This window comes from Fringilla coelebs (assembly GCF_963513975.1).
Source record: "Fringilla coelebs genome assembly, chromosome: 5".
Classification (NCBI taxonomy): Eukaryota; Metazoa; Chordata; class Aves; order Passeriformes; family Fringillidae; genus Fringilla; species Fringilla coelebs.
Window position 1 is genome coordinate 28,646,439 of NC_140033.1, and position 14,184 is coordinate 28,660,622.

Genomic DNA, 14,184 nt, shown 5'->3' on the forward strand with positions numbered 1-14,184 from the left:
CAAGGGCTTAGCTCCTGACTGCCATTGACGAATTAACCTTCACATTTTGTAGCTGGCTGATGCTTGCTAATCTTGCTCCAAGCACCTGAATTCGTATAAATTTAGCATAATCAAACCTTGCAGTTACGTTTTTTTAGTACCCTAAGGCCTCATCTAGACCAGGAGGAATTTGCTGCTTTGCTTGTAGCAGAGAGAACCCATGGCACAGTGTTTTAGTTTTGCCAAGCTATGCTACATTTGCAATGTATTTTTCCCTGGTTGATTATTTGTCTGTTCATAGCAAGTCATTTATTGAGTTAGTGCTCTTTCCTTGGAAGACCAGCAGCTGACTGTGCTAGTCCAATCTTCCTATCTGTGGTCTTAATGGTTGTATAATGGCCATAGCAGTTAAGTGACAAAACATTGAAAATTGGCCTTGTTTCTTTTTAGACATCAGACACATGTTTATTGACATCTGCATTAATAACAGTGCTCTGCCGGAAATCCTTTAAAACATTGCATACAACAAAAAATGCTGAAATTCAAAATTAAAGGCACCCCTCCTATTTTAGCTGCATATTACAAAGTTAATAAAATAGGATAAGAGAAAAAATTTAAATTACTTTCTAAATACTGTATTTTCTTTGCTGTGTTTGGATTCCATTGGGTGGGACAGATATGGAAGAGTTTAAACCATTTCTAATTTCTGGCAAAGATTAAAGAACTTATTTCTCCTCCCAGCTGTACATTCCCTCCTGCATGGACACCAAAATATGCTCATCAATGTCATCAGTACCGCACAAATAATCCATCCCCTACATTTTACACCCATGTTTTTGTGCTGCCTTTTCTCTCACCTTTGCTGTATTCTCCTGTTTTCTCCAGGTCAATGGGAAGGACCTGTCCAAGGCCACTCACGAGGAAGCAGTGGAAGCTTTCCGCAATGCCAAGGAGCCCATTGTAGTCCAGGTGTTACGGCGAGCCCCAGCTACCAAAGCTCACAGCAGCTCTCAGGATGTTCGGCTTATGGATGCCAGCACTCAGACTGACATCACTTTTGAGCATATCATGGCTCTGGCCAAGCTAAGGCCTTCCACACCACCAGTTCCAGATATCTGCCCTTTTCTACTTTCAGATAGGTATGGTTTATCTTTTTCTGCTGTTTAACTGTGGGATTGAGGCATTGCCGTGATGGTCTTCTAGCCTTCTACTGAAAAAGTCTCAGGAACACTTTAAATGCATAATAAATGTTGTTGATAACCACTATCCGATTCAGGCTTCAGTGACAGCCTTCCTAAACTCTGCTTGTAGATTAGGGCTGCAGGAAGGAGTCTCAGACATGTTTTACTTTGTGTTTATGTATCTGTTCGTCCAAAGCTAAGCCCTAGTCAAGAAGAAAAACACTTCTGTGTTCCAAAGTATCAAAAAGACTTGTTCAGACCTAGAAAGAGCTTGTCTTGTTTCCTTTCTTCCAAATTTTTTACAAAAGCAAATCAAGGAAACAAGTGATTTAATATAAATGTCCCCTTATGAAAAGCAAAGCAATTACAAAAATATAGAGATCAAAAAGTACCATTTCATCTGTCATATGGCAAAATATATTAATTAAATTATCTCTCTTGGGAACTGAATTGGATGCAAACACCAGCAGGTGGTGCTTATACATAAGTAGGGTGTAGCGTTCTTCCTCTTTTGACCCCACCTTATAAATAACATCATGTTGGGGTGACCTCAGATGACCCTACAGACCCTCTGTAGCCTGCCAAAAACTATTATAGCCCTAGAGCTTTTTCACTGATTTGCTGGCATGTTGTGTGGGTCTGCAGAATTGATGCTAATGCAGAATATGACACTTTTAACTTTGATGTAGGTCCATTTTTAGAAATTCTAGGCTAGATGGATTGGGCCTACTGCTGACTGCTGCACAGCAAGGAACAGGATACATGTATTTCTGAGTTTTTACTGGGTATGTCTAAACTCTGGGCTACTGTGATTGAAGTTCCCATGCCCTCAGCATGGAGAAGAGTTTTCAACCTCTGCTAAGATAGGTCCACCCTGCATACTACATGGTTGGGATCCAGGTCTAAAGATGTTGTAAAGACCTCATTCTTTGTGTTCCAAGCCCATTTAACAGTACAGTTTACTGACATCTGTAACTGTGCACTTCAAGGGCACTTCACCATGTTGTTACCAGTAGCACAAGAGGATAATGCAAATTATTTTACATAAATTCTTGAGCAGTTTGTGAGCCTGATATGGCCTGTAGATTGTTCAAGACTATTCCCAGATAATTAGTCAGTTGCCCCCAGCCATGACCCAGCACCTGGATCTGGAGTTATGTACCTTTATGAGTGTAAGGAATCCAAAATGTCCCAATGAAGCAGTTTGGTTCAAACCAGACCCTTTTAAGAAATCACCCTGTGTAAATATGCCTAAATATGAGCCCAGCAAAATGAACTCAGCCAGAGCATGAGCTTTTGCAAGGAGAACAGCCTGTGCTGCTTGATGGTACTGGCTCTTTCAGGGACTTTGTTCTTTCAGGCTGTCAAGCCATTCAGAGTAGCATCCTGAGATGAGAAAACTATGAAATGAGACTGGGTTGGCAGCAGGGGGAGGGGTGACAGTGGAGGTGGGGGGTGAGGTGGGACCTTTTAATTTAAAAAAACCCATATTTTCTCATCTATTGTTATTGTACTGCTTTGTTCCACATAGCTGCCATTCTCTTCACCCAGTGGAGCATGAATTTTATGAAGGTAACGAGTATCTTTCCAGCCTGCCTGCTGATGCAGATAGAGCAGAGGACTTTGAGTATGAGGTAAGATCATGGGCACACTTCACCCTCTCTTTCTGTTATTACAGATATGGCATTTACCCAGTTGATAGCAGGCTCCTCTGAGAAAAAGAAGAGTGGGAATACTTCTTAAAAATCATCACAAAAGGCAACTTTGTGTAATACCTGTGCGATGTCACAGGATATACTGGAGGTAGGCTAGGGTTAGGCTAAAGATGTGAAATTTGAAAGCAGAATTCTGCAGTGGGTAACTACATACAGGTCTAGGAGGCTTGTTTGACATGTTCTGTCTTTGTGCAGTGGAGGCTGTCACTGAAATGCTTCTCTTTACTAGATTTAACACTTTAAAGCAGGCCGTTCCACAAATGGTTACTGGAAGCTTAATTGCTTTCCTCCTCCTGCCTCTAATTTTAAGAGTCAATTGTCCTTGTATTGAATGCATTAGAAATCAGTCTTCTAGATATTTGGGTGTGTGCTTGAGCATTTTTAAGATCATGCTTCAAATTGGACAATGAATATAGTTTTTATTACTTGCTCTTTGATATTTGACATTATAAGTATTGCAATTATAAGAGATTGTGCTCTGTACCACAAATCTCCCTTTGCTGCTAATGTATTGCACTGTCTGCTGACAAGGGTGGATGTGTTTCTGAGTCACTGGAAAATCATTATGTGAAGCTTCCCAAAATTATAACATATGATTAGTGATGTTGCTCTTCATTAGATTTTCATTTCAATATCTAAATAATCTACTTGTCAGTCAGTCATTAGCTTTTCATGTTTTCTACTGTCATCTAGTAACAAAATATTTATAGGAACAGGCATAAGAAGCAGATGGTTCTTTTTATTATTAAAGTGTTGAGTCTTTTCATAAGTTCAAGTTACTGTGTTTTAAACAAGAATGATTATAAATAATTTAAAATCTTTAATACAAGATTAAAAACAGCCTACCCTCCTGTTTGCTCTACCTTAAGAAACCCTTTTAAAGGTTTCATATAACTTCATGGCATTTGGAAATTAAATAAAAGGCAAAAGCCTTGGCAAATACTCAGTGAGTTCACTTTTATTGTGTCTTTAGCATCTAAGACACTCAACTGCAAGTTCAGCCCATTGCTCTTCTAGCAGACAGGGGAATCTGGAAAATCAAATAATGTCTGCTTAGTGGATCTCATCAGAACAAGCAAACTTTTATTTGAACTCCTCAAAAAATCATTGCTATGGATAAGTGAAATGATTATTTCTTCCCAGTTGGATTTTGGTGTAGTGTCTCACAGCATCAGAGTCTCAGACTTTAAGTTCTATTTTGACTCCCCCTGTGTAATACAATATTAAATTTCTCTGTCAAGCATGTTTGTTCATGATACTTGTTCCTGAAATGTAGTAGAAACTATTTTTTTTTTGATAATATTTAATTTAATTAGAAATGTAAGCATCTAGAAATAATTTTTTAAATGTTAAAATCAAAATAATTTTCACTATTAATAAGAACATCAGTGATAATTTTTAAAGGGTCTACCTGGTGGAATCAAGTCCTCTTTGTGGCAGATATTTATCCCTAATAATGGCTGGCATAAATACTGTGACTACAGTAAATGTTTGGACAGGTTCTCAGTTGCCTGTATTCTCTGCTAATCAACAACATCATAGCCATTAATTTGTTGTTAGCTGTGATTCAGTTACCCAAGGCATATACACTGAGTGACTGAAATAAAGTGTTTCATGTGAAATTTAAATGGGAAAGAAACTGTCTAGACTCCTTTGAGAAGAAGGTTTTCTACTAAATATGTGCGTTTTTAGGGGGAACAAGAATATCTCGCAGCCTTTGATTAGCAGAGCTCTAAACATTAAAGATATTCCCAAAGTTCAAGCCCATATGGTAATATTATGGTTTAGGTTACTCACTGGTTGTATTATCTGCTATTTCAGGTCTCTGTAAGACCTTATTAAGCTCCCTTACCATAACCAGGGATCTAGAAAAAACGGAGAGCATTGTCCTCAGTTATATATCTCCATCCCAAAAAAGAGTCTCAGAGTAAAAAAGAACTTCCCAGCTGCTGTAGCCAGTCCTGGGGAGAAGCAGCAGGGTGGGGGTGGAGTAGAGGCTATGCTCCAGTGCTAAACTTACAAAACTGTATTTGCCCTATGTGATGTGGGCATTTTTCCTCACTTTCCTTTGGAGATCTCCAGTTAAAGACCAGCTTTTATATTACTTCCTGTATTAATATTGTCTCTAAAGTGAGTTGCTTTATTTCTACATTTTTTAACACATCATATCCACCGTCTAAGGGTGAAAGCAGCATGGAGAAGGGATGCAGAAGCCCTGCTCATGCCACCCCTCAGTCTGCAGGCTGGATGGAAGAGCCAGAGTGTTCTCTATTTCACACTGATTGATTTATCCTGTGTTTAGGGGAAAGAGGTTTATTGTTTTTACTGCGCTTTATTAAGAAGGAGGATTTTATCAGTGTTCCTTGATTTTATAATTGTTTTTTAATTTGTGACAACTTTCTGGTTGAACTTTAGCTAATCACATACAGCAAAAAACTTGTCTGCTATCAAGAGCCTGGTTCTGTTTCCAAAATGCACATTAACCTTCCCATTGTACAAAAGGATGGAGATAAATAGCTCACAGGTCTCCATGGCAAACATGAAAATTTTTAAATGGGTTAAAATCCAAACCTGGAGATTTCAGAAAGGAATTGAAACAAGATAGTGGGCAGAAAAAGAACTAGAACAACACCTCATTATTTCCTAGAAATGGTTTGTAAATGAAGAATGCATCAGTTCTGAGACACAAATGCAAAATATGCAGACACATTAGGAAGTAAGGAAATAAGATGACTAGCAAAAGGGGTGCTGGCAACAAAAATGTTTTTCAAGAAAGATAATGTCCTGAAAAACTCTGATGACTTTGGTTCTTGCTTACAAATATGTGCTAGTGTTTAGGTACCTGAGCTACCACCATAAGAGACCCAGAGGAGGATCATGTATGATAGCCAGCACTGGGGATATGGAGTTATACTTGCAGTGGTAGGATTAGACACTTATAAGACTCTTCTACTCCAGTTGTAAGCTAGAAAAGCCCTGTGGGCTGTGATCAGATTGTCACAATGCAATGAACTCAAGTATGAGCCAATTGTCTTGGAAGGATGCACTCCCAGGGAGGCTCATTAGGCTCCATACAGTACCATACTTTAAACAAATGGCTGGGAAGACGATAAAGCTGGGGGATTTTCATCTGCCAACTTGAGCATCCTTAGGTTGCTGCTGCAAAAATTGTCCTAAAAGAAATCTGAATTGCTGGTAGATGCTAAGGCAGAGCCCGCATCAGTCAGTGTTGGCAGAAAGATCAAAGATTTGCAATTCTTGCATAGCCAGATACTCATGAGGACTTTTAAGAAGCAGGAATGGACTGATGTGTAAGCACTCCATTGGACTTGCAATCAATATCACTGAAAGAGAGCCAGAGATATTCAGAACAAACCCACCCAGCCTGACTGTGAGTGGCTTTCTGCTGCTGGACAAGTGAGTTTAGATTATAGATCACCCTTGATGGTACCAGTGAGGTGAAATGACTAAAAGCATCACAGTCCCCGGTAAATCTGTGTTAAACATTGCTCTAAAATTTGTCCTTGCAAGAAGAGAGGCTACAGGCACTAGGGAGGAATAAGTAAGCTAATGGCGTACATTTAATAACATTTCTGAACCTACTATCCAGGAGGGAGAAACTTTGTATACTTCTTTTGGAACATTAATAGTAATACAGAAATCAAGGGGACAGAGTCATTTAAATGGTGGGACAGTTAAAAAATAGGTAGAAAAAAAGATAACCAACAAAGAATGTTGTAAAGACAGAGCTGGTCAAAAGGAAGTATCACTGTTGTCTGGTCCTACGCAATCGGTCTAATGAGACAAGAAAATAAGATGTTACAAGCAGGCACAAGCTGGCAGTGCTGTTTAGTCACCAGGTCCTTATCCATGGGCAGACACCTTCATACCATGTAGGTACTGAAGTAGCTTTTGAGCAAAAGCAGAAGGGGAGGTGATTGCTTTCTGCTGGGGGATTACAGCTTTTAAAACTTCTGATATCTCAGACAGAAGATTCTCATTTCCAGCTGAATGCTTCTTCCAAACCACAAAACAGACATCCCTGAGAAGGAATAGCAGTGGGTTGCATTATCTGTTGTTGCATATATGAGGAAGACTATACTTAAATTTGCTGTCAGCATTCAGGTGTTGTTTTTTGGAGGAAGGTTGGGTGTTGGTCAATGTGGATGCCCAAAGGAAACCAGAATAATTGCCTAAAAGACTTTCCAGCTCTGATTATTTTCATTTCTAGGCACAAGTGATTGATTCAGCTTTCAGGAGTCTGGAAAATTACATCAACAGTCCATCATATCAGGAGGGAAACATTTCAGAGTGAAAAAGGGAGAATGGCAGCCATTGTGTTAGCCCATCTGTGTCTGATGACTTTAGTTTCAATGCATGCCAATGCTAGTCCTGATAGATTGGGACAGCTTTAAGACCAGTATCTCTGAAAAGTTGCTTAGAAGAGAGTTGATGCTACATGAAATTATGAAGTATTCTGATGCTCTTCACTTAGAAACTACTGAGCAGCTTTATGTTACTTTTTTGCTCAGAAAGTTTGTGTATGTCAGTAAACAAACAGAGAGACACATGGATCATGTGCAGGTAAAATCTTTCTGTGGTCATGTTTTATGGAGCCTTTTGTGTCCAGGCAATGAAAGGATAAGAGTTCTTGGAGGAAAGAGCGTGGTATTTTGAGAAAAAAACATGTGAGACTTTTCCTACTTGGAGCATGAGCTAGAAACTACACACATGCTGTGGGGATTTTTCCTGCGCTATAGAAAATAGGATTTCTGGAAATTAGAATATTCATATGCAAGTTGCTTTACTGCATCATCCTCCTCCTAAGCACAGCAGTGCATAGTGCTCTGAGGGCTGGCTAATACTTCAGGGCAAAAATTATTACTCTTAAGATCATGTTCTGATTTGTAGACCCAAGGGACAGATTTTTCCATCAGAATAAGGAAATATAAATGTGTGTGTATGGATGCTGAATGCAAATGCTAATTTATGGTTATGCACAGCCATTCATTTAAATGTTTTGATAAGTATTTGCGCTCATAAATCTGTTAACTGTAAATTTAGATTAGTCCATCAAATTTACTATTGGCCTGATCCAAACATGCTGAAATTCCTAAGGTTTCCTATTGACCTGAGCATTTCTGGATCAGATGCTGTCAGCTGTTTTCACAAACAAATAAAAATGGGCCTTGAATAGAGATGAGCTAGAAACCTTTTGGAATTGGCCATGAGTAAGTCTTTGTGTGGACATCTTTTCACTGGACACTTAAAAGTTGCATAGGGGAAAATTTTACCCTGCTCTTCTTGTTTCTTCTACTGTATCTGAGCATTGCAGTAGATACAGTGCAGCAGTAACACACTGGTTCCCTCTTCCAGTAATACTCATCCCATTGGGATGAGGGAAGGTATTTCAGGAGCGAATTCAAATTTATCAGTTCTGTGACATTACACTTTTGAAGTGATTGATTTTTATTGGCATTTTTCCCTGAGAAATAAAGAAGCAATAATTTCAGATTAGCAGTCAGTGAGGCTGTTTATCTGAATAAAGTTACTTGAACACCTATAAGTATTTATGGGTTGAGGCTCTTGTGGGCCACTGAAGAGTGGTCTCAGTGACATTCATTCTCAGTGAACAGCCCACCATTGCTGAAATAGTCCAGGAGAGACCTGCCTGCCTGGTGAATTCCTATTTAAGACCTTTTCAACACATGGATTACTTAACCAATAAAACAAGCAGGTCTGTCTATCTTGTAAATACATATTTAGGGTCTTTTTAACATGAGGATTACTGAGCTGATAGCCTGTAACAGCTCCCTCCAGAGCTCTGATAGTCTGCAAACACCCCTGTGTGAGCATTACAGGAGCTTGCAGCAGCACAACTGGAACTCCTGCTCAGTTGCTAGCACCTGAACAAACAGGTTTTTATGGAAACAGCTTCTGTGCACACACTACCAGCACTGCTGATTGCTGCTGTCAGGCTCTTTTGTTTTGTTACTTGATGAGTGTTTCTGCACAATGAAGCCAGCTATCAGGTTGTGCTTGTTTTTTCACTATATTTCCTACTGTGATTGGAATCTTTATAATTTACCCTGAATTTCTTAAAACTGGAGATAAATCACAAAATGCACCTGTAGGAAATAAAAGGCAGTTTTTGAATTCAGCAACCACCAGACGTAATTTAAAAGAGAAGGCTTCAAGAAATATGGACCCTTATAGAGATATAGGTGTAGTTTAGAAGAGCTGAAATGGTGAACAAGGTTGTGTCTTTCCATTGTCATCAGACCTGACTGGTATGGTAAGAGAAATAGGAACAAACTTGATGTGTTGTAGATTTTCAGTGGAAAATGGTAGATGGTTCTCACCACATGCCTTCCCTTATGAAGCTGCTGTTGTGGTGAAGGGACTGAACTGACAGATCAAAGTGGGCTTAGATAATTTGGGACTTCATCACAGAATCATGGAATGGTTTGGCTTGGAAGGGACCTTAAAGATAATGTAGTTCCAACCCCTGCCATTGGCAGGGACACCTCCCACTTGACCAGGTTGTTCAAATCCTCATCCAGCACAGCCTGGAGCACTGCCAGGGATGGAACATCCATAGCTTCTCTGGGGTGTCACCACCCTCATAGTGAATAACTTGTTCCTAGTATCTAATCTAACTGTGCCCTCTTTCATTTTAAAGCCCTTACCCCTTGTCCTATCATGACATGCCCATGTATAAAGTCCCTCTCCAGCTCCCTTGTAGCCCCCCTTAGGTGTGGAAGGCTGCTCTAAGTTCTTCCCAAGGCTGTCTCTTTTCCTGGCTGAGCAACCCCAATTCTCTGTCTGTTTTCATAGGAGGGACACTTGGTACACTGTTTCTTTCCTGACCATTGGTTCAAACCTAGCAGTTACAGCTGAATCATGGTTGCCACATGGTATAGAGACATTTACTGGCACCATTTTTCTGATTTTTTGGTGTCACTTTTTAATATTATATGGTACCTGCTGATAAGAAGTATCATGAAGGAAGTGAACAGGTATGTGCATGCCTGTAGTTTGTGGTCTTTGCTGCTTAGGAAAGTCAGGTTTGTGGGAACTTGGGGTGATTGGCCCCTTTTTTTCCCCATTCCACCTGTTTTATCATACAAATATAAGGAGAAAAAATGGACTCTGTTTTAAATTTATCTTGTAAGAAATTCTCCTGGATTAGTAAATAGATTATTAGAGTTGTTTCACTTGGACCTGAGGAAGCGCTTATAATGATCAGGGCTTCTAAAACCTTTCCTTGTGATTTCTTCCTGTTAACTCAAAAGAGTTCTGGGTGGCAAACGCCCGGCCTGTGACCCAGCTATTGACTAAAAATAGAAAAGGTCACAATTGAAATAAAAAAGGGGAAAGTGGCACTGGAATATTTTTTGCTTTATTTATTTTAATAACACTGGATAATAATTAAAAGAAGACTGAGCATGCATTTGGCATAAAACAGCATAAGATTATGTATTTTTAAAATACCCTTGAATTTACATCAGTATAATTTACCCATAGACAATAATTAACATGGAATTGCTCCCTAACTGTGGCCGATTGTACACTGTAAATGAGCAAAGGATTGATAAAAGGAGCAGCCCTTTTCTTTCAGTTTTTCATTTGTCTTTTAAGTATTGAAGTCACTTTTCAGGGATAAATAAATTAAACAAAACCATTCTATTGAGGTTCTGCAGTGTTATGATGTCCTGTATTGCTACATGAATTCACAAGCGGGTGAGTTAAGGACAGTTGTATTGAGAGACTTGCCAAGTCAATCAGTGGCAGAACTGGCAATAAAAGCCAGAAGCCTTTAATTGTATTGCATCTCTTTTTTGCCCATTAAATCACTCTCCTTCCTTGCTAGTCATTGGGTCATTTAGATAGAAGACAATATCAGGGTAATTTCTGCCACAGTTGTTTGCTGATTTTTAGTGTATTGCCGTATTTCATCACAAAATCCTGACATTCAAAGTGAATGAATTTGCTGTCATCTCACTTCCTCTAAGTAACAAATATGCCAATTTAGGGATTTGAATTGTATCCACAACTGCAGAGAATCATGAGAAAATGGGGAGAAAAATACACAAAACTGGCATGGACAAATTTGTCAGGGTTATTACCATTTATTGTGTTTTAAAACAGGAGAAAATATAATATCAAGTCAGTGATATTCCTTCTGTTTCATGATTTCATAAAACAAGAACAGGGTTACTCCTTATTTCACCTGGAAGCTAATAAAAATTCTTACTTGTTGTCAGAGCTTATGTTGTTCCAGGAAAATGAAGAAAAGTGACTTTAGTTCAGCAACACTTTATTGCTGGGCAGCATTACAATGTATGGAATGTGCTTTTCAATCAGTGAAGGAAGAGAAAGGTGCTGGTAATATTTTCATATTTATGGAAATCTGTGGATTATAAATCTTCTGTTTTCGAGAAATTCTTTGTTTAGACAGTTCTTACATTATTCTCCCACATGCTTCCGTATATACTTTTCAGTCAAAATGTTTCTAAGGGTTTTATTAATGCTATTTTTCATATGCCTTCTACTTGAATGTTCATGTAGTCTGTTTTGAAAACATGAAATCTAGCTATACAGACAAAAGATGGGAGGGAATAATTTATTTTACATATTCTTTTAAAAGCAGCATAAGTCATGTTAACCATGTTTATTAGAATGTTGCTATTTTAAAGCTTGGATCCTAGGAAATCTTAGAGCACAGGAAACATCGGCTGAGTCACCCTAGCAAGAGGGAACCTTTTACAATAAACTGGGCTTAAAATAAGGTTTCAGTATTATTCATGCTGGGCCTTCAGAGGATAAATCAAAAAAAAAAGCAGGAGAGGCCTTTTCTCTGGGAGTTTGCTTTTTTATTTAATGAGGGATGTCTTCAAAGAGAATGTGATAGTCGTTCCTAGAGGGCATGGTTTGGTGAGCAGGAATACAGGTGAAACTGTATTGTGCATCAAAAAGCAGAAGATGAGTTTGCTTTGTATTTCATCTCATGATTTTATCAATCTGCACAAGTATGTGTTTGGGTGTTTGGGTTCTGTTACACATTCCGTGTGCAACAGAAGTTTGAACAGCTGAAACTCAGCATGGATGTGGTGCCCATAGACCTGATTTTGGTGCCAGGAAAATCAAAATGTGTTTTGAAATTAATTTCTTATTGCTTCACGTGCTTGATTTATAGGCACATGTATGTGATTAAAATGTACATACTTTAACTACAGCTATTTTAATATGTGTTTACCTCAAGGTAAACAAGACCATAGATGGGATGGAATTTTAATAGTGCTTTCTAAGAATTTCTAAGTTCTACTTTAAAATAAGCTTTTTCATAGTATTTTGCCTTACTGTGTCTGAAAGGCATAAACTGAATTACAGGAAGGTATATTTTCTCACAAATGTAATTGAAAAACTACATTTTCAACTTGATTTCAATTAATATCTCAAAATAGCCTTCACACAGTTGTAGGTCTAGGCCGTCCACACACATGGAGCTATAACTGGGTAAGAGTTTGAATCTACAGCTATGTGTTCCACTGTCCAGATAAATGCTTGCTGCAGCAGATGTTGGCACATCTGTTATGCCTTCCCATTTCGATTGGCTGCCTGGGTGTTTAGAAAGTGCTGATGAGGCAGATAAATCTTCTGACACATTTCAGGCCCAAAGCAGGCAGGCAGCAGTAACAATGATGTTTATAGAGCCAAGTACTCAGCAGAAACATTTTGAAATACAGCAAATATAAAGTATGATTTTACCTGCACTAGGTGAAATTTATTGTATTGTATAGTATTGTTTTAATTTATTATTTAATTTATTGTATTTTGAAAGCTAATTATTCTAAGTGATTTTCAGCTGATCTGAACTGCAGCTATGATGCCCCTTAAATCTCTGGACTTTGTGTATCTAAGGTATATTGTCTAGAAAAAGGTGCTTGCTACAGTTTAGAAAGAACTGTAAGCTATGAAAAGGTTCTTTACTAAACGTAAGGGAATTGGAAACCAGAAACAGCTGAGGTGGATGGGTTTTTTGGAAGGGAAATAGCTATCATCTGGGGACCTGAAGTTCCTGGCCTTATCAGAATTCTTACTTTCAACAGGTTTTCTTCTACCCAATGAAGTGTGTCAGATTTGAATGTTTTTGTACCATTAGGGCCTGGAAAACTCCAGAGTATCAAAGAGGGCATTCATGGACAGAGAAGTATATATCTGACCGTCTCAGGTGCGGAGACTGGTTTCCAAGTACATAGAGACTTGGATCCCTTCCAGACCTTAATCTCCAACACAACGAATGATAAACAGAAATGTAGCAGTCACTGTAAAGACTTTAGCACTGATGTCATGAGCTAATATTGTCTCATTCCCTTCAGTAGACATTACCACTAAATTTTCCAAGTGGCCTTCAATTACCCCTATTTGAAGCAAGTCCAGAAATTGCAGTGAACCTGTTGTAGAGGAGCAAAGAAATGGATGCTAGTTATACAGCTGATATAGTTATAGTCTACAACTTGTAGTTGTAGTTATAGTCTACAGCTTCTCAGGACAACTCTTCCAGTCTTTGACTACCCTCATAGTAAGAAGCACTTCCATAAATATCTAACTGGAATTTCCTGAGTAGCAACTGATGTCTGTTGTCTCATGTGGCTGTCACAATGCACCTCAAAGAAGAGTCTGGTTCTGACTTCTCTGGACTCTTGCATTTTGTGTCTGAAGGAAGCAACAATATCTCCTTATTGAGTAGGTGAGTTCTCTTCAAAAGGCTTATCAAATGTAGTTTTCCCTTTCCCTTTTTGGAGATGTACTCTAATTAGTTAATGGACTTCTAGTCAGATATGGAGTACTGTATTCCTACCTGAAAACCAAGAGAAGGTCCATTATAACATTTTACATCAGAGCCATTTCCATTGGAATACAGATGGGGGAGCAAATTCTGGAAAGCCCCAAAAGGAAAAAAAAAATTCAACTGGTTGAGTTTGTTGGGTTTGTTCTCCCCACCCTCAAGGAGCAAAAACCAATGTGACAGTTTAGCATGTTCACACACACTGCACAATAGAAAAGTTACTACTCCAGCCTGCTTATCTCATTTTAACATAAGATTCAGTTTCTGCCTTGTCTGTGCTGTTCCCACCTCCTTTGTTTAATGAGAAGAAAGTGACAATGTAGAATCTGAGATCAGTGAAAAAGAAACACTTCACTGCATATTATCAGTTAGCTCATTATACTTTAACCTCTTCTTGTATCCTTGCAAATTCACATCTCTATTGAGGGAAACACCAATAGCAAGGACCAAAGCTGAC

The 14,184-nt window shown here is 38.7% G+C and overlaps 1 protein-coding gene across 2 annotated transcripts in view; it reads left to right on the top strand.

The window, feature by feature from the left end:
• Positions 1-14,184, top strand: part of PDZRN4 (PDZ domain containing ring finger 4) — a gene marked incomplete at both ends in the record, with an annotated part of 228,475 nt that overhangs the window by 187,803 nt on the left and 26,488 nt on the right. For both annotated transcript variants that reach the window (XM_084206842.1, XM_084206843.1), the window contains 2 exons: positions 865-1,118; positions 2,692-2,794. In XM_084206842.1, the coding sequence (XP_084062968.1) occupies positions 865-1,118; positions 2,692-2,794 (357 nt within the window). The remainder of the gene's footprint in view (positions 1-864; positions 1,119-2,691; positions 2,795-14,184) is intronic.